The 19,543-nt window shown below is 54.5% G+C and overlaps 1 protein-coding gene across 1 annotated transcript; it reads right to left on the bottom strand.

Moving 5' to 3' along the window:
• Positions 1–2,505: 2,505 nt before the first annotated feature.
• DES (desmin) lies at positions 2,506–9,394 on the bottom strand. Its single transcript, XM_077155224.1, has 9 exons — positions 8,774–9,394; positions 7,716–7,776; positions 7,493–7,588; positions 7,186–7,347; positions 6,888–7,013; positions 6,229–6,449; positions 5,002–5,045; positions 3,428–3,510; positions 2,506–3,299 (listed from the first exon to the last, which is right to left on the bottom strand). Exons 1-9 carry the CDS (start codon positions 9,349–9,351, stop codon positions 3,258–3,260), a joined length of 1,413 nt encoding a protein of 470 aa, XP_077011339.1. The 5' UTR covers positions 9,352–9,394; the 3' UTR covers positions 2,506–3,257.
• Positions 9,395–19,543: the final 10,149 nt, after the last annotated feature.

Raw genomic sequence — 19,543 nt, 5'->3', positions numbered from 1 at the left:
CCTGCTCTTGGGTAGCTGATGTTTTTAGGTGTCAAGCGGTCATTGATGTATGTGCATATGTGTCCTGGGCAAGCTTGAAGTTAAAGGAAATAGAATGGGAAGAAAGAGGGAGGAATGGTCTTAAGGGGCAGGGTTGGGGTGGGGGGTAGCCAGAGTGGACAGACAGGTAGGGAAGTACCTAGAGAGCCCTCAGTTCTAGGTTTGGAAACACTTCTGACTCCCCATGGAGTCTGAGGTGGTCTCCTCCTGGTCTCTTAGGGCCAGCGGGAAGCCAACCAGCCCTCTGTGAGCTCCCTTGTCTTCTGATGTTCAAAGTCTTCAAAGAAGAGCCACCAGATTGCCCCATGGAGCTGGGAGAGATTTTGCTATGGAGGTGATGAGGGTATGTGGGAGGGATGCAGTGATGGTCGGGTTGTATGTGTCTGACCACGTGAGACTCAGATCTTCTTTGGTTTGTCTTCGTCCATCCTCTGGGGTAGCCACATCCATCTCCCCTGCCCCAGGTTCCCAGGTTCCTCAGAGACAGACAAAGCAGGGGCTTAGACCAGAATTTCTGGTCCCAAGAAGGCTCTGCTCAGAGAGTCCTTTCCACACCCCAGGGGTCACCAGATGGTCCGGGCCTTTGGTCTTCTCTAGGCACAGTGGGTGGTTGCTACAGGAGCCAGATGTGCGCTGGAGAAGGAGTTTTCTGACTTTCAGAGCTGTCCTAGTGAGTTCTCTGACCACAGAGCCATTCAACAGAGCATCAGGACTTGTCAAGGACACTGGGGCATGGCCCCATTACCAGGAGGTCTTTACACTCCCTCCAACCTCATAGTGACTCGTTATACCTAAGCTTTTTCTGTTTGTGAAGGGTGGGGCTGCCTCCCAAACCTTCCCTGAACTGTGTGTCCCTTTATCCTTTGTGGGGGAGAGGAGTGCCCATAACTCAGGGGAAAGGAGAAAGCATGAAGAGGCTCCAGAAATCACTCACAGATACACACACCACCTCAGGCGTGCATCATGGCTCAGATCCCAGGTCCAGGATAAGAGGGGATGGAAAAAGCCTCTTCCCCAGACCCCCTCTATACAGTGGGAAGATCCTGGAAATGCTGCTTCCCATTTCATTTCTTGTGAGGGCTGATGAAGTTCTTTACATGTGACTGGGACCATCGCAGCACAGGGCAGGGGGAGTGGGTGGGGAGAAGGAGAAATGACAGGAGCCAGCTGGCAGAGGGTGGGGACCTGGGGTGTAGTCCTCAGCTCCCCCAGGGAAGAGGTGAAGAGCATTTCGGAGAAGGGGTCCAACTTAGAGGGAAGGAGGTACACAGCCCATAGAGGGAGGGGTAACTTGTGAGTAAGAACCGCAGAAAAGTAAGGGGAGAGAGACAGAGACACCAGGCAGAGGTCGGGCTTTTGAAGTTTCTAGAAAAGTCAGTCGGGAATGTCAGTCCAGGGACCTTAAGACTAAAACCCCATTAGATTTTTTTCCTCTACAGACTGAGTTTATGGTCTTTGGGATTTCTATCATCTTCCCATCTCTTTTAGGAGTATAATTCCTTAGATCTGTGAGGAGCAGCTAAGGTGGACATGCTTCCTGCAAACTTCTTAAATTTTTGATCCACCTGGAATTTATTTTTTGGAAGGAGTAAAAGAAAACCAGCCTTCGCCCCTACCCTCCAGTTGTCCCTAAACTGTATATTGAATTTGTGTCCCCACCGATTTAAAATGCCTTCTTTGACATACTAAAGTTCCATGTGTATTTGGTTTTTTTCTAAACACCTGTTTCATCCCAATAATGTTTAGACATTTCCTCTTCTTTAACAAATCCGTTTTAGTTGTCATAGCTTTATAATAGAATGTATAATATATATAATAATTTTATGAATATATAATCAATGTTTTCTTCCAAGCTATCCTAATTTTTTTCATGTGTCCTACATCCCCCTCTCATCTTGGGCAAACTTCAGTATTGTGTTTACAAATTACCCCCCAAATTTCCCATTAGTGTATTAACTGAGACTGTATTGAAATTATAGATTAATGTAGGAAAAACAGACATATTTGAAGTACTGAAACTTCTTATCCAAGAACAAGATAGCTCTTTCCATTTTTCCTAATATTGCTGTTTTTCCTGAATTAGCCCATGTTCCAAAAAGGCACTCAAGGCATGTTTAATGGAAAGAGGCTGGAAGTTTCTCTGGGGAAGGGGTCGGGGGACCTCTACTTCAGAGCCAGGCTGTGGGAAGTGACAGGTCCCGGGTCCTGTTGATCAGAAGCTGGGGTGGGGGCAGGAGGGGGGTGGTCCAAGAATTTGGGCCTAACAGGAAGTATTTGTGGTTTCCCAACAGCGCCACCTTCCCCCCACGCCACCTGCACAGCAAGCTGGAGGCTGTGGGAGGGCAAGAGTGTGAGAGGCCGTAGGGACAGCCGGGCAGGAGGCAGTCCACGCTTCCTCTTGAGTGGCGGCGTGACAGGGCCCTGGGGCCGCCAGAGACCGGGCAGTCAAGACAGCAGGGGGCGTGCTAGGTTTGTGCTTCACTTTATTGTTCAGTCCAGAGCCTGGCCGCGGGGGGAGGGGCTGGCACGGGGAGGTGGGCACCCCTTCCACCTTCCTGAGACCGCCCTCTGCCTCTCTCCTCTCCTCTCCAGCATCTCGCCCACGCTCTCTCCTTCTGAATTTCCTGCTCCCACATCCGGCACCTTCGGGGGTTCCCTCTTGCAGCCCCTGCTATCTAAGCCCACCCTGGGCGAGGGTGGGAAGGGGGAAGGGAAAGTAAGGGACCATGGGGGGCAGTTCAAGCCCCCCCCATCTCCACAGGGGTGCCCCTGGTTACTTGCCCGGCTTCCAGAGGAAGCGGCCCCCCTTTCTCTGTGACCCAGGCTGGGGAGTGGTGCGGGTACAGGGGCTCATTCCTGATCCTGGGGTGTCCCAATGTCGTGCTCTGGGGCCCGGAGGCGGAGGGGCAGGCCACCCCCTCCAGCCTTGGCTCCCTCCTGCAGGCTGAGGATGCTGGAAAAGGGCCATGCTGAGGGGTGGGCAGGGAGGGTACCCAGGAGACTTCCAACATCCAGGACTCGGGCAGCTGGGCAGCTGGGGCACCCCTGGGGGTGGGCAGGGATGGGCCACGTCCCCTGGGGGGGCCCTGGTGGGAGTCAGTGAGGGGGCCCAAGGCTGTGAGGGGAGGCCGCGGTGGGGGTGGTGCCCAGGGACAGAAGGAGGCAGTGACGGAGGGCAGCGGCCAGGATGATCTCTGACGGCAGAAGGGCCTCTGGCTTTAGAGCACCTCGTGTTGCTGCTGTGTGGCCTCGCTGACGACCTGGGGAGAAGAGAAGCCCAGTCCAGCCCCAGGGCCCCCAGCTGCACGCCGGTCCCCCCACACACACACCTCAGGGCAGCAGGCCGCCCGCCCCCCAGCCACATGGACACATCCCGGCGGCCCCTCACCTCCCCATCCCGGGTCTCGATGGTCTTGATCATCACCGTCTTCTTGGTGTGGACCTCGGAACCCCTTTGCTCAGGGCTCGTCTCTGTAACGCAGGCATCTGGATGGGTCAGCCTGACCGAGTCCCGCCCGGCCCAGCTCTGCCCTCCCAGTCCTGGGTTAGGCGAGGGGCTGTGAGTCCATCCCTGGTCACATTGGGCAGCGCCCAGTAAGCCTCCCACCCCTCCCAAATGGACTTTGTCACCTGTCATTGGCTCCACAGATCCCAGGCCAGTCTCACTGTTGAGATGGGCTCAGGAAGCAACAGCTTTTCTCTAGGTGCCGGCTGGTTCAGGAGGGCAGGGGACCCCTGAGGCCTGGCTGCCTGGCACGGACACTGCTCACATCTCCTTCCTGCCTTGCCATCTCTGGGCTCCAGGGCAGCACTGCCTGAATTTCAACCTTCGGGCTGCCCTCCTCCCAGACAGCGTGGGACCCCAAAGCCCAGCCTCAGGATACCCTGTCCGAGAATCTTATAGTACCAGCCTCAAGACTCAGAATGAGCAATGTGATGTGTCAATGAAAGAGAGATAGAGCAGGCATATGTCATTGATTCTCTGTGCCGGTGACCAGACATTTGCCCCTCTGTGCCTCAGTTTCCTCATCTGTGAAATGGTAACAGGGATATCCGGCCTATCGAGGCCGCAGGGCTGCTGATTTGAAAAGCACGAAGCAGTTTCAAACGCTAGACTCACACTTTGTGTCTCTATAAACTACTAACTGAAAAGAGTGGCTCTGAAATCTTATAGGGAGGGTCAAATTTACATCCTTGGCACCATGCAAGTTTGATGTTTGTGAATCTCCTTAGCGAGCAACCAGCCCTTGATGGACGTTGTGACCAGTGAAGTGCAGCGTGTGTTTTGTCCTGATGGAAATGAACATTGAAGATATGAAAGGCTTGATCTAGGAACAGCGAAGCTGCCAAGGACTCCGACTCGCCTTTCCTAATGTATCATTATAGCATGTTTTTCTGCTCTCTGAGGTTGGAAAGCCATTCTATCGGCATATTACTAATGTCAGAAGTGGCAGAGTGCCCTAAGAGCTCGTTCTTTTAATTGTTTGGCTTTGCAAAGGTTTGGCTTCATTTCTGACACGTGCATCCAACATCTTGCTCCATCAAACTGGAAGTGTTCAACAAGCAGCCCAGGGGGCTTGGCAGCATGCCAAACAGACCATGGGCAGGGGGACCCTCTGCTTGGGGAGTGTGATTCTAGATGCTCCTACTGCCAGGCACCCCAGGACACCCTAGTGCCTTTGGAGTCTGGGATGCACCACAGGGGCTATTTCATGAGGCCCCAGTACCCCCAGAAGGTGCAGGGGACATGGCAAATGAAATAAAATAAAATTCTCTTTGTCAGAAGTTACTCCATCTGCCTCTACCTAAACTCCCTCAAGCCCTGGGGAGCCCCCATTTTCTTTCCCAGACTCCACCCTGTCTTCGCCCCCCACCCCCGGCCCCCAGTTCTATCCCTCCCTCCTGGTTAGCCTTGGGCGGTGCCCCTGATGGACTCCTGCCCCTGCCGCTCCAGCAACTCACCTCGGAAGTTGAGTGCAGAGAAGGTCTGGATGGGGAGGTTGATCCTGAAAGGAGAGCGACCAAGCCCAGTTAAGGTTAGGGACCCTTCCATGTCTCCCTGTGGTCACCCCTCAGGGCTCTTCCCATCCCAGGAACTGTCCCTTCTGGAAGGATCACCCATTCCAACTGTGGCCACCTGGCATGACATGGAGACCCTGAACCCCACTGCACTTTCCTTCTCAGTCCTGGCATTGCAGAGTGTGTCAGTAGCAGCTGTGGGGAGCCTCCATTGTGCGCCCAGCCTTCAGCCAGGCTGGGAACTGGTGGCCCATGTGAGGGCAAGTTCTAGGAGCTGACACCCCCGTTTTTATGCCAAGCACTGTGAAAATGCAGCACAACTTTAGCTACCTAAGAGGCCATCATATGTGATATTATTCTATGAAATCTGGAGTCTCTTTTTATGTTTAAGCATGCCTGCCGCTTTTTTTTTTAACTTTAGCTATAATAATTTTTATGAGTGTCAGTGGGCCCCATTTTTTAAAATAATTGGCCTGCTTTAAATCGAGGTTAAAATTTACGTACAGTGAAATGCACAGCTCTTCGGTATACAAGCCAATGAGTTTTGGTCAATGTCTACATCCCTGTAACTACTACTCCAGTCGAGAAATAGAACATTTCCATCACCCCAGAAAGTTCCCTCATGCCTGCTTCCAGGCAGATGTTGTTTTCTGGGTTTGGAGGTGGGTTGCTCTGAGCCTGTCATTCTGTGTCTTTTCCCATGAGCGTGTGCACGTGTGTGTGTGCGTGTGCCCTCAGTGGCTGTGTCCCTTTGCCCTCTCTCTCAGCCTATCCATCTACAAGCCTGCCTGCCGCTCTCCCTCTATTTGTCTCCATCTGCCCCCTCCCTTCTCCCTTTCCTTCCTCATTATTTCCTACTCTGCTCTCATCTCCCCCTTGACTGGCAGTAATATTTTATTACTGGTTGCTGAATATAGTTTTATGCTGGTGGTTCTTAATTTTGAAGATGGATGAGGGAATACTTATAGTTCTCTTTTTATACAAGCTCTTAATTAAATCACTTTTTTTACCCAGGTGGCCCTGGTTAATTCTCTGCAATTAACGGAATGGTGGCCTCTTGTAGAAAAGTGTTTCCAGGTCTTGTTGACGTGATCTGGGGGCAGGGAGACCCCCTCCCCACCCCCAAGCACCTCCCCAGGGCCCACCCCCAGCGCCTGGCTCGCTCCTCACCGGCTCTCTTCGCCCTCCAGCAGCTTCCGGTAGGTGGCGATCTCCACGTCCAGGGCCATCTTGACGTTGAGCAGGTCCTGGTACTCGCGCAGGTGGCGGGCCATCTCGTCCTTAAGGTGCCGGATCTCCTCCTCCAGGCGCGCGATGCTGTCCTGGTATCCGCTGGCCTCGCTGGCAAAGCGGTCCTCCAGCTCCCGCATCTGCCGCATCAGGGAATCGTTCTGCAGGGGACAAACGGAAAGCCCAGGTCACAGAGAGGCTGTCAGTGGGGTGGGCAGGAGGGGCCCTGGATGGAAAAGAAACACAGCCCCGGGACACTGTGAGGTAGTCAGGTCCAGGTGCTGTCACTTTTCTTAGACTGGGAACCCCAGGCCCTAATGAAGTCTTGGGTGGAAATTCAGAGAATTAAACAGATAAAAGGGGCTGGCGGGGGGCCGGGGGGGGCATCTGTGTTCAGTCTCCCCTCCCCCCTACAGGGAACCCTCTGATTCCTTAGAGCCCAACTTGGAATCTACTCATCTCCTCTGAGCCTTGTAGTTGCAGATTTGTAGTCTGGACAGAAGCCCAGAGAAGGTACTGGATCGTCTGAAGATCACAGAGTGAGGGGATGAGCTGCAGCCAGGAAGGGGCTGGGGCGGCCAGGTGGGCGGAGAACTTACAGTGCCCTTGAGGGCATCAATCTCGCAGGTGTAGGACTGGATCTGGTGCCGGTACTCCATCATCTCCTGCTTGGCCTGGCGCAGCGCGTCGTTGTTCTTGTTGGCCGCCTGGGTTAGGTCGGACACCTAGGGGCAGAGAGAGGGGCCCTGAGAGTGGAGGATGCAGGATGCAGGGAGGGGAGGGGAGCATGGAGACTCCAGGCCCTCTCTGCTCCCCACAGACGGAGTCACAGGCAGCATCTCCCAACCACGATGGAGAGAGGCGGAGGTACCCGAGTCCCTGGGACAGGATGCCCACCTTCGACTTGTACCACTCCTCGGCTTCAGAGATGTTCTTAGCCGCGATGGTCTCGTACTGAGCCCGGATGTCCCTGAGGGCAGCAGTGAGGTCTGGCTTGGACATGTCCATCTCCACCTGGACCTGCTGTTCCTGAAGCTGGGCTTGCAGCTCCCGGATTTCCTACAGGGTGCAGCTAGGGGTCAGTCTCCTACCAGGCCCACTCAGTACCCTCACACCTGCCAGTCTCAGAGCCTGGCACCACCCCCACTTTCCGTCTGCAGTTGCCATGGCCCAAGGACCTGGAACCAAGGGGCTGAGGGCATACCTCTTCATGCACTTTCTTAAGGAACGCGATCTCCTCGTTGAGAGACTCGATTCTGCGTTCCAGGTCAATGCGAGCTAGAGTGGCTGCATCCACGTCCTGGGGTAGGCCGAACAAGAGGGACAGGGTCACTGTCCACCCAGGCAGGGCGGAGGGGTACAGGGGCCATGCAGGGAGAGACAGAAGGGAGAAGCCTGTGGGGACAGGTGGTATGAAGAGGGCTCACGGCTCGGAAGGCAGCCAAATTGTTCTCTGCTTCTTCTTTCTGCTGGATTTCCTCCTGGAGCCTGGCCAGGACAGACAGACAAAAGGACAGTTAGTGGGGACTAAAGTAGACTGGCTGGGGACTACCCGGGGAGTGGGGTCAGGACAGAGGGAGGAGGCCTGGCTGCTGGGTAGAGACAGAGGCCCAGAAAAGGAGTGGCAGAGGTCCCGTCCCACCCAGGGAGGGAGAGGGGAGGGGCCCAGTCTCTACTCTGGGACCACACCCTTGAAGTCTCTATGCCTCCCCACCAGTCTGTGACTTCCCTGGGGTTAGGAACTGTGCCCATTCTATCCACCTAGGTTCCTGGTTCCCAGCCCTAGCATGGCCCATGTAGGTGCTCAGTAAGTGTTTGTGACCTGGGAAGAGGAGGAGGATACCATCCGTTGGGCTCTAGTCTTGCTGCCCTTTTTGTCCCGGGAGCCTGGCTGAGCCTACCTCTCCATTTCTGCTAGCCACCCACCCACCTTCCCCTCCTTCTCCTGCTTATTCCATCCACTTCAGGAGATGGCACAGCCTCAGCCAGGTCCAGGAGCCAAGCTCCCCCATCCAGCTCCCTCCCTAGGGCCTCACACACAGGAGTGAGAGCCACTGCTGGGGTTTCCCAACCCTGCCACCTCCCACAGTAGCCGCTGCCTCTCTCAACCTGCCCCAGAGCTTCCTTTCTCCTTTCAGCTTCCCTTCTCCCTCTGCACCCACCTGCCTTCCTGACCTCCATTAACATCACCCCCAACACCTCAACAAGCTTTTGAAAGTGCCCATTCACAGGGCGCAGGAGCTCACAAGGTCTCCCACTCCCACTCCACAATCTCCCCAAGAAAAGTCCTCCTCCTCGCAGGGTGGAAGCACAAGGGAGAGCCACGGGGGCCAACTCCCCTCGGGGGACACGGGTGGGCGACCTTTCACTACCCAGGGCCGGCGAGGGTGCCTGGCTCCCGGGAGAAGGCGGGCGCTGAGAGCTGGGCCCCACCCTCCCGGCCCGGCCTCCCCGAGCCCTGCCGCCGGGGGGCGCCGTCCCTCACTTCGCCTTGAGCCGCTGCAGGTCGTCGAGCAGGTTGTCGCGCTCGACGTCGACGCGGGCGCGCTGGTTGGTGAGCACCTCCACCTGGCGCCGCAGCTCGCGCAGCTCCTCCTCGTAGAGCTCGGCGACGCGCGTGGGCTCGCGGCCCTTGAGCCGGTTCACCTCGGCGGCGAGCGCCGCGTTCTGCTGCTCCAGGAAGCGCACCTTCTCGATGTAGTTGGCGAAGCGGTCGTTGAGCTCCTGCAGCTCCACCTTCTCGTTGGTGCGCGTGGCCAGGAACTCCTGGTTCACGGCGTCAGCCAGCGAGAAGTCCAGCAGCTCGCCCGCGCCGTAGGAGGAGGGCGCGCGGGCCGTCCCCAGCCGGCTGGCCCGCAGCGACCCCAGCCCGCCGGCCCCGCCCGATGTGCGCGACACCTGGTACACGCGGGACGTCATCGAGCTCGAGGAGCCCTTGGTGCCGAAGCCCGCGCGCGGGAACACCGGCGAACTCAGCGGGGACCCGAGCTGGAAGCTGGGGGCCCCGCCGAAGGTGCGGCGGTAGGAGGACACGCGCTGGCTGGACGAGTAGGCCTGGCTCATGGTGGCGGCGCGGGCGAGGCTGGGCGGGCGCACGAGGAGGCGGCGGGCGGGCGGCCGGCTGGAGAGTGGAGGCGGCGAGGGTAGACGGGGGCCCCCAGCCGTCCGCACTATTTGTATCCCTCCTGACATCAGCCCCCGCCGCCCCTCCTCTGACAGCTGCAGGATCCCGCTGTCCTGCCAGGAAAGGGCGGCCCGCTGGCCCGTGGGGGCGGGGAGGCCTGCGCCCCTGCGCTGGCGGGTGGGGGACCTGGGGGAGGGAGGGACTAACCCACCCAGGGGGGCAGAAGGGGTAGAGGCCTGCCAGTCAACGCCTCACGGGGGACACTATGTCTGGAACCCCCAGAACGATCCCTTTCAGCCCTTGCAATAAAGGCTCTGAATTTCTCTTTAGTTTGAGGGCCCCTTTTTTATTCCAAGGAGAAACTTCTGGACATTTCTGTAAGGACAAGGCCTGTTCCCAAGAATGGCCTCAAGTTGCATTACTTCGAAAGACTGTGGAAATTGCCGAGGTTTGGGAGAGGCCAGGCCACCAGCAGCCAGGCCTAGCGGCCAGGGGTCTCTAGGTAGGCAGGGAGGGCGAGTTGGCACCTGGCTGGCAGAGAGCCCGCTCACCCAGAGCCAGGCAAGCACCTTGGCCCTGTCTGCTCACAGATGTCCACTGGCACCTGACTTCTAGCTCTGAGGCTCAGTTTCCCTCTGACCTGGGACAGGTTCTGCTCAAAGCCTTCTTTGCCACCACCACCCCACCTCCAAGGGTGAGGGCAGAGGCTCAGGTTTATAAACAACAGGGTGATTTCCAGGTAGAGAGTCTAGTGTCCTTTCAGTTTCCGTTTGCTGTGTACGCACTCACCTCAGCACCATGAGCTTTGCTGGCCCCTGCCTTCTTGTGCCCAGCCCCACCCCCTCTCTGGTTCATCCCCCTACTCACGGGACCCACGCCCACACACACCAGGGGTTTGTGTTTTGTCAGGAACCGCATGTCAACGCAGCCATCTCCCTGGCAGTAGCAGCTGCCAACCCGAAATACCAGTGCTGGTATTTATAGAGGAGAATGCATCGGCCTGGGAAGGGAGTACACAGGGGAGGAACACCAGGGGGGAATTGGGGAGTGGGGAGAGCGGGTCCCTGAGGAGGCCAAGCCTCAGAATAGTGGAGCGAGGGCTGGGGGTGACAAGGCCCTATCACCTCCCACCCTCTTAATGCTCCCCAGCTGGGCTAGAGCCCCATGGGGTGCCCGCCCATCTCTTCGCAATCCCCCTCCTGAGTATAAGGCATTCGCTGACCCCCAGGGACGTCCACATTTCATGAACCTTGGACATGTCTCTGCACCTCCACCTGGCACCCTACGGGTCTGACACTTTGTAATGAAGACCCGGGAAATAGAGCACTGGATTAGGAGCCCATTGCTGGTCCTACCCCAGCTCTGCTCTCACCAGCAGGAGTAATTACTGGCAGGCAAGTCCTTCACTTTCTGAGCCTCAGTGTCCTCATCTATAAAATGGGAATGGGTCAGCCTTGCTCTGCCTACCCCTTATAGGGATTGGAAGACGTTTGGGTGATAATAATGCAAATAATATAGTAATAATACCTTAATGTATGAAGCACCCACTGTGTGCCACTGATCTAAAGACTTCACACCCATGATGCCCAGTTCTCCAACAATCCTATGTGTAGGAGCTGGTATCATGCTCACATTATAGCTGAGGAAGCTGGGACAGTCTGACCCCAGAGCCTGTGCCTGGGTGAGTGTAAATAGGCTGGGTGAACTAGAAGCATTGTGACTGCCATCTTTTCAAAGCCCTTTCGCATTACATGTCTAATTTTTATCCGTAAGACCAGCTTATGAGGTGGGTGAGGAGTTCCAGATATTCTTATCCAGACTTCCAGCTCAACGCAAGCTGTTGTGTTCTGGCTATTTTTGTGTCTCATCTCCCAAACTAGATCTTATGCTCCTGGAGGATTTGGGAGGCAGTGTGGATCCCCGGCAGCCCTATCATTGTCGTTCAAAGCAGCCTGAAAGCTTTCTCTCCCACCCCTTATTTTGGTAACAAATGCTGTGCCCCCACCCACGGAAGTGGCCACGTGACTCAGATCCAGGCCAGTTTTAGTCCCTCATCCCCCTGACTGCAGTGATTGGCTCAAGGGATGAGTCTGGACCTGGCAGGGCCAATCAGAGACCTTCCTTGGAATTCGGAGCTGAAACTGACCTTACTAAACTGGGGCCGCCATGTTTCCTGCCCCTTGGGGAAGCCTTTCTGTGGTAGGAGGAAGGAGAGGTCAACACACGAGAAGCAGCAGACACCTGGAGAGGAGGAGGATTCCAGGGCATGAAGTCCTCAGTTTCAGGAGCTGTGTTCTTGCAACTCTTTCCTGGATTCTGTGTGCTTCCACAGTGACCTTCCTGGCTTTGGGGCCAATAAACAACTCCCTCCCCCCCTTTTTTTTTTACTTAAGGTACTTTGTATTATTTCTGTCACTTACAACCAAAAGAATCCTGGCCAATCTGGAAGATTATCCACCTATTTTCCTGAGGATGGGACATTTTTTTGGCCTCTCTTTGTGAACAGTCCCCAGCCCACATAAGGAAATAGTGAAATGAGGGAGAAAACCAGTAAATAAATGACGCCATCTATTCTCTAGTCAAAATCAACCTTTACCAGACTTGGCTCCAAACCACTTGGGGCTGTTTCCAAAAGTCAGTTCCACCCCTGAAGATTGGCTGCCAAGGAGGGCAGAGAAACACACCGCCATTCAGCCCCCCCCACCACCTCCCCCAAGCTTGGAAGGCAGGTGAGAGAGGAGCACCCCAAAACAGATTCTGGGCTGCACCTTTGGAAGAGGAGCTCGGCCTTCCAAGAGGGCTACTTAGGATTGGGCACCCACTCAACAGAAGTAATTTGTCTGGCTGGGTAATGTACATGGTACAAATTCTAGAGATACAAAAAGGTACAAAAAATGGAAAGTAAATCTCCCTCCTATTCTGACCCCAGCCATCCCAAACCCTCTTCAGACACCAGATTTTATGCCGTTGTCATTTTTAGCTTCATGTGTGGGTTTTTTTTTTGGGGGGGGTATCTCTTTTTTTTTCCTTACACTTTTTATACTGGTCTGAATCAAAATTTTTTTCAATCATATATCTTGAAGACTGTTCCATTTTAGTACAATGCCAGCTGAGTCATTCTTCTTTCTCAGTATCTTCATTTGTATTTCACTGAATGGATTTGCCATAATATATTTGGCCCATCTCTTATTAATGGATGTCTTTGTTGTTTACAATCTTGTGCTCTTATTAACTCTGCTGCTGTCAACATCCTTGGGATACACTTTTAAATGATTACATTTTGGTTAGTTTGAAAAAAAAATTTTTTTTTAAACAGAACAGTCACAGTTTTTACAGTCATACCTCATACTTTAGCCAATTGGTATCAGAAATGAGAAGGTCTACCAAGATGGACCATTTCTTTCAGTGTTTGTCAGGGAAAAAAGGGACAATTTATAAATGTGTATATGTGGCCTGTGACTGTTCACAGTAAATTTTGTGGAATGAGTTAAGGGAGTCAGTTCCTCTCTCTGTTTGAAATCTTCCCAGACATTTGCCTTATTCACAGGTTATAGAGGGGGGCCAGACCCATGCCCCTGCCACCTCCCAACCAGGGCTCCCATCTCCTCTACTGCAACTCCACCAAGCACTTTTCCAGCTTGAATTTCTCCAGTGCCTGGGAACTCACTGTCTCAAGACAGTCGTTCCAACTCAGAGCAGCTACTGATTACCACACATGCCTCCATTGTAGAACAGTGAACGGCTCTGCTATTAGAAAATGTTTCTTTATCTTTGAAGCTCTGGGTGATGCATCTCTACTGAGCCACTTTCTCTAACCTGGGGGCCAAACAAAGCACAGGGAACCCCCCTTTGAAAGGCCTACCCTTCAAATATTAGGTAACAGTGTCCATGTCTTTTGGAGACTTCACTTGTTTCTGCATTCCCAAGGTCTCCCCCTTCTCTGAACTATTGAGCCAGGAAAACCCTAATTCACTGTGGCCTCCAAGGCCCCCCTCCCCAGGACTGGTCCTGGCCACCGCCAATCTCAGCTCGCTCGCCTCACCTGGCTTCAGCCATTCTGTCCTCTTCTCTGTGGTGACGCTGCCAAGCTCTCTCCTGCCTCCAGTCCTTTGCATTTCTGAAGGTCTTGTGAACAAGACCTGATGCTTGGGCAGCCCCCCAAACCTCACGGAGAGCTCTGGAAGACAAGGACCCTGGCTACCTGGTGGATCCCCCAAAATTCCATGGATGGCAGGGGGCAGATGGCTAGGGTGGGATGCTGGTCTGGACAGCATAGGACATTTGGGTGGAGGAAAAAGTCGAGATGCCAAAAAGATGAGAATGGGGAGCAGCTTTTCAACCTTGCACATATATCTTGGAGACTGTTCCATTTTAATACCATGTCAACTGAGTCATTCTTCTCGGTATCTTCATTTGTATTTCACTGTACTGATTTGCTATAATATACAACAAATATATATGGGAGAGCCTCACTTAGTCCAGGTCTACCCCAGATATGAGGTGGGGGGGACAATGCTGAAGCCTCCTGGAGCTGTGCCCCTCCCTCCACTGGCTGACACCCACCCCCAGTGTTCCCCTTAGCCCCTTTCTCCAAGGTCCATCTCTTCCTCGTTCTGTTTGCCAGTGGAGAACTTTGCCCGGGCTGGGCTGGGGCTGCCTGGGCTGGGGCAGGAGGCAGCCGTTGCCTGAGAGTTCACACCTTGCCGCAAGTATGGCAGATGTGAACTCTGGGAGCCTGGGCTCTGGACATGAGCTTTGGTTCTTGGGGTGGGGGTGGGAGGTAGGAAGCGCAAGCATAGGGGGGTGGGGGTGGGAGGTAGGAAGCGCAAGCATAGGGGGGTGGGGGTGGAGGTGGGGATGGTGTCAATCAATGCTAATTAGGATCCGGTTGCTTCTCCTGACCGGGTCTCCAGCCAACCATCTGTGTGATCTGGGCAATTCCAGTTTCCTCTCTGGCCTTGTGGTAACCCACATGGGAAAGAGGGGTTCGAGCCGGCTCATCTCTTCTGATGCCCTGAGTCTCTGGGCTCCGAGGGTGGAAATGGTAGCATCCCAGAGTCCCGTCCCTCCCCCGGTGTCTGGTGCCTCCCCACTGAAGCGCTTCCAGAGCCTCCCCCCAACGGCCCCCTCCCAAATTGCTCCTCCCTCTCCCTGCCCCCTTCCCCTACTTGCACCCATTCCAACATCCACCTTTGCCTTGGCTGTAGCAGCTGCTTAACCTCCACAGGGCTCGGAGGAGCCGGGAGTGACTGTAAAAGGGAAGGAATGTCCAGAGGCAATTGTTTCTCCCTGATACAGCCGGGAGGGGTGGGGTGGGGGAGGTTAGAGAGTTGGGGGGCCCAGCCCCAACCGCAGGCGTCAGGATTCTCCCTGAAACTCATCTCTCTCCTACTGCGCCAACCCCTCCCTCCCCTGCCCCAGCCTCAGCCAGCAACCCGCCCCTCTGCATCTGCTGCCCTCCATGCCAGATTGGTTCAGGCTTTAGGACCAGATTCTGCCTCTCCCTGCCCCCCAGGCCCCTTCTTGGACCCTCTTCCTTCGCAGTCACTCCCATCCCAGTCCTCATACACCCTCCTCTGCCTCCTCCTACCACCCCACACCTCTGGCCCAGCTCCATCTCGGGGACGGGACGGCCCCACGGCCCAGCTCCGGCCCCCTCCTGCCCCACACTCCTTTTACAGACTTGGTGTGCTATGGGTTTTCTGCCAAAGTAGGAGAAGTCTGAGGCTAATCTCACCTCCACTCCAGCCCCCAACTTCTCCAACCAAATAGGACTTCTGCCCCCCTTCTCCCCCCTGGGAGGCTAGGAGGAGGCAGCTGAGCACTGAGCACCAAGGGGGAGGAGCTAGTGAATGATGGAGACAAAATTGCTCTGTGGGCTCCTAGCTTCAGGTCTATCCTGTAAGAAATGGGGGGGGGGGGGAGTGGGGACATAGGTGGGGGAGGGGGCTTTGGTAGCACTAAGGGAAGGTCCCAGGGGAGTAGCATGTGCTGGGGGTCGGGAGGTCCACCTGCTAGGCCAGCTCTGGGAGGAGCTGTGTGTCACTGGGCTGCTCACTTCCCCTCTCTGGGTCTCGGCGTCTCCTGGCTTAAAATGAAATACCCTTATATGCATACAGTGGAATGTTACTGGACTCTAAAAAGGAATGAAGTTGTGATGTATGTGACCACATGGATGAACCCAGAAGGCATCACACTGAGCGAAATAGGCCAGACACAAAAGGACAAATATAGTACAAGCTCATTTATGAAAGAATTAGAATATGTGAATTCACTGAGTTGAGAAGAGGAATGCAGGCTCACCGGGGGCCGACGGGGGGTAGGCCATGGAAGTTGCTGCTTCGTTTCTGTCTGGGGCGGTGGTGGCGGCACAACGGAGGATGTACTTGACACGGTAAACTGCATATCAAACAGTAGATAAAATGGGAAATTTCAGATTGTATGTATGTTATCAGAATAAAAATTAAATAAAAGATCGATAGAACCGTACAACACAGAGTGGACCCTGATGTAAACTATGAACTATAGTTAATGGTACAATTATAATAATATTGTTCCATCAGTTTTAAAAAGGATACCATATTAATGTGAAGTGTTAATAATAGGGAATACTCTTTGGGGTGGTGGTATGGGAACTTTGTATTTTCTCCATAATTTTTCTGTAAATCTACAACCGCCCTAATTTAAAAAAAAAAAGAAGAAAAATGAAACACCCTCAGATATCCCCCCTTAGTCCAACCCTGAGGAGAGAAGTGAGGGTCATTCTCTCTTGAATCAAAGTTCAGTTTCTCCCTGGGCAAGCCCTGTGGCAGCCTCTGTGCTCACCCCAGATTCCCACCATCCCCCACAACAGGACTCAGAGGTTGGTGTGCCCCCCAGAGGAGATCCAGTCCCCCACTTGTTGATGGGGCGTTGAAATCAACTTCCTCCCTACCCCTGCACCCTTCCCACTGCCGGCCCCTTCCCGCTCCTCTTCCCCCTCAAGTTATGACCTCAGATTCTGCCTCACTGTCTGAGCAGTGACTTCCTTTCCAGCTAAACAAAGGCAGACCCCCTCCCCACAGGCTATTGCTCCCGCACCCAGGCCTGGCCAGTCACAGAGTCTCAGTTGTCCCCACTGCTTCCCTCCCCTCCCTGCTCTGGCCCTCTACCCACAATTCCCAGCAATCCGCAGGGGATACCTCTGAACTTACCCTCCCCTGTCCCTGCTCTCCAAATCCACCCAGTCCTGAGCCATTTCCAGAAGAGACAGGGACAGCCTCCCCCTACCACACATGTACACTCCATCCAGCCCCGGGGTGGAGAGGGTACTGGTTTTGAGAGCAGAAGCAGGGAAGGGGTGTTTGAGAACCTGGGGGCAGGTGGAGTGTCAGGGTGAGGTAGGGCCTTGGACAGGCTAGGATGGGGCACTTGGCAGCCCCTCCAAGGAAGGCGATTTCCCAGGCTCGTTCACACCGGTCTCAGCCTCTCATGGCCTAACTCTGATCCCTCCTGCTGAAATGTAAGCCCATCTTCCTCTCCTAGACCTTAACCTAGATGGAGAAAAGTGGCTTCCTCCTTTCCCTGGAATTCTCTGCTAGGATCGTAGTGTTGCCACCCAGTCCTCTCTTCTCCCTGATTCATCCCCATTCCTTCCTTCTTTCCTCATAGGCTTTTTTGGTTTCAGTTCCTCCAGTTTGGTTGTATCTTGGCTGTCCTGGGCCCTCTCCAGGTTTCCTACGTCCCTCTGAGGTTGTGGAGCACTTTAAACAGGGCCTGAGCAGGCTAGCAATGACCTCACAGGGCCACTATGCACCGTTGCTATTTATAGCTGTATAGGCTCATCCTCTGTCCTTCAGCCAGCTGAGTCACATTGAAATAGGGGTCCACTGAGACCCCAGGGCCGTCTCTATTCTTCTGACCACAGGGCACCACAGCCTCCTGATCTGCTCTTGCCGCTGGGTGGGATGCTTCATTCACTGAACCGTCTAAATACACAATCAAAGTGAGTCTCGGGTTGCAGAGATCTCCCATTCTTGGGCCCGAAATTGGTGTTTTAGAGCCGCAGGTCCTTCATCCTTCTACCCTCTCACACCTATCCAGATAGCCATCCAATGACCTACACTCCATTTGACTCCACAGAGGTATAGGCAAGGGAAGGAACTTTGGGAGCTGTTGCTGGAGCATTGCCTGCGTCCAAATCCTGAATCTACCATTCTTGGGTAAGTTGCTTAATCTCCCTGAGTCTCAGTCTCTACATCTATAAAATGAGGATAAGAACAGGAAAGCGTTGTTGGGAAGATTAAATGAGAAACTATCTGTGAAGTACTTAGCACAGTGCCTGGCACACAAAGAATATTCAGTAAATGCTATCCATTACTAATATTTTATCTCCATCTGACCCATAAAGAAACTTATTGAGGGAGGTTCAGGGACGCACTAGAGGTCAGCAGTTGTGGGGCAAGATTCAGCAACAGGACAGACTAACTCCAAAGCTCTCACTCTTCCCACCAGCCATGGTGCCTCTAATAATAATATAGATACTACTTATTAAACACCTACTGTATGCCAGGCATACTGGACACCTGCCATATAAAATCACTCTATCTCCAATCCTAACAATACTGTGAAATAAACATTATTATCTCCATTTTATAGTTGTGGATACTAGACTAAGAGAGGTTGAGTAAGTACCCTAAGGTTGCACAGCAAGAAAAAGCAGAGCCCTGATTAGAACCCTAGTTGGTGGCCCCTAGGAAGCCCTGCTCATTTCTTGGTATGGTCCCTAAGGCCCATTTACTTGGCCCTATCTGGAGCTTTCCACTGAAAAGTCCCTTGTCCAGTCATCCCTTGTCCACTCTGGGCTTGGAGGGGGAAAGGTTGTCAGGGAGTCAGGTCCCATGGGCAGAGAATTCTGGTCTTCCTCCTTCAGGAGCTGGGGGGTCACTGGAGATTTCCCATCAGGAGAATGAAGAGGCCATTGGGGACTACCCTGCCTTATGCTACCTGCAGGCCTGCTGGAGAGGCTCCCCCAAGTCCACCCCGGCTCCAGACTGCCCCCAACTGGCCTGGGAGCCAGCCAGGGAACAGTCACATCCCTGTCCTGGACAGGCTGGAGGGCCCGGGCTGGGGCTGGACTTGATCTTTCAACCTCAGGGTTCAAAAGGAACTCTTGGGGGCTCCCACCGCTCCAGCCCCCGAGCCCAAAAGTCATTAAGGGACACCCAAGATGTTGTCCCCTGACCAATGCAAGGCCTCAAGAGCTACAATTTGCTGAAAACAGCACTGTAGGAGTTTTTCCTCCCCAGCCAATCATCCGAAAGAGCCCTCCTGCGGTCCCCTCCCCATGCATCTCAAAGAGATGAGCCAGGCTCGTCCTCTGCCCTCCCCCAGGCTCCCCAAGCACCCTGGAGACTGGAATAGACCACTGGCCACCTGCCCTTGGAGCTGGGAGGGGCCCCAGCAGGCGCTGCCACTCAGGTTGGGGGAAGGGTTGGAAAGAGAGGAGGGGGCAGGCTGTGTGTGCGGTGTACGTGTGTGCGCTTGCGTGTGCATGTGTGCGGTGTGTGTGTGTGCTTGCGTGTGCATGCACACTCTGGGACTGTGGAAGGCTGCTTCCAGGCCCTATGCCATTTCCAGCTGCTCTTCGGTGAAGTACAGAGCCCAGAATCCCCCATTTCCCAGCAAGGATAAGGTTTGGAGCTCCAGATACCCTCAGCTCAGGCTGAGTCTCTGCTCCCAACTCCTTCCCCCTTTCAGCCTCTGCCCTCTCTCCACCGATTTGTCCTCCTCTCTGGGTCTCTGCCCCCCACAGCTCACCCTCTCTGTCTCTGGGGCTCTGCCTCCACCAGTTCCCCCCACCCCCTCCCTGGCTCCTTCTAAATGAGGCTGCCCTTGCTTAGTGACCCCACATTCCAGCCTCACTGGGGTCAGGAGGGCTTCCTGCCTGGTGTGGGTTCCCTGCCCCCACCCCCAGCTCCCAGGCGGCCTCTCCCAGCCTTCCAGCTGCTGGCCCTCCACGGCTCCCTTCTCAGACACCTCCCCCAGCCCCAGGCCTGATTTAGCTTCTTTAATCTTCCCTGTAATGCAATCCGGACGCTTCCTGAGCACACGCTGCCCCTCCCAAACTGCCTGGCTGTGGAGGGGGCCTGG

Source organism: Tamandua tetradactyla, chromosome 3 (assembly GCF_023851605.1).
Source record: "Tamandua tetradactyla isolate mTamTet1 chromosome 3, mTamTet1.pri, whole genome shotgun sequence".
Taxonomy (NCBI): Eukaryota; Metazoa; Chordata; class Mammalia; order Pilosa; family Myrmecophagidae; genus Tamandua; species Tamandua tetradactyla.
The sequence above is the reverse complement of the archived record's forward strand: the minus strand, read 5'-3'. Positions and strand labels throughout refer to the sequence as shown.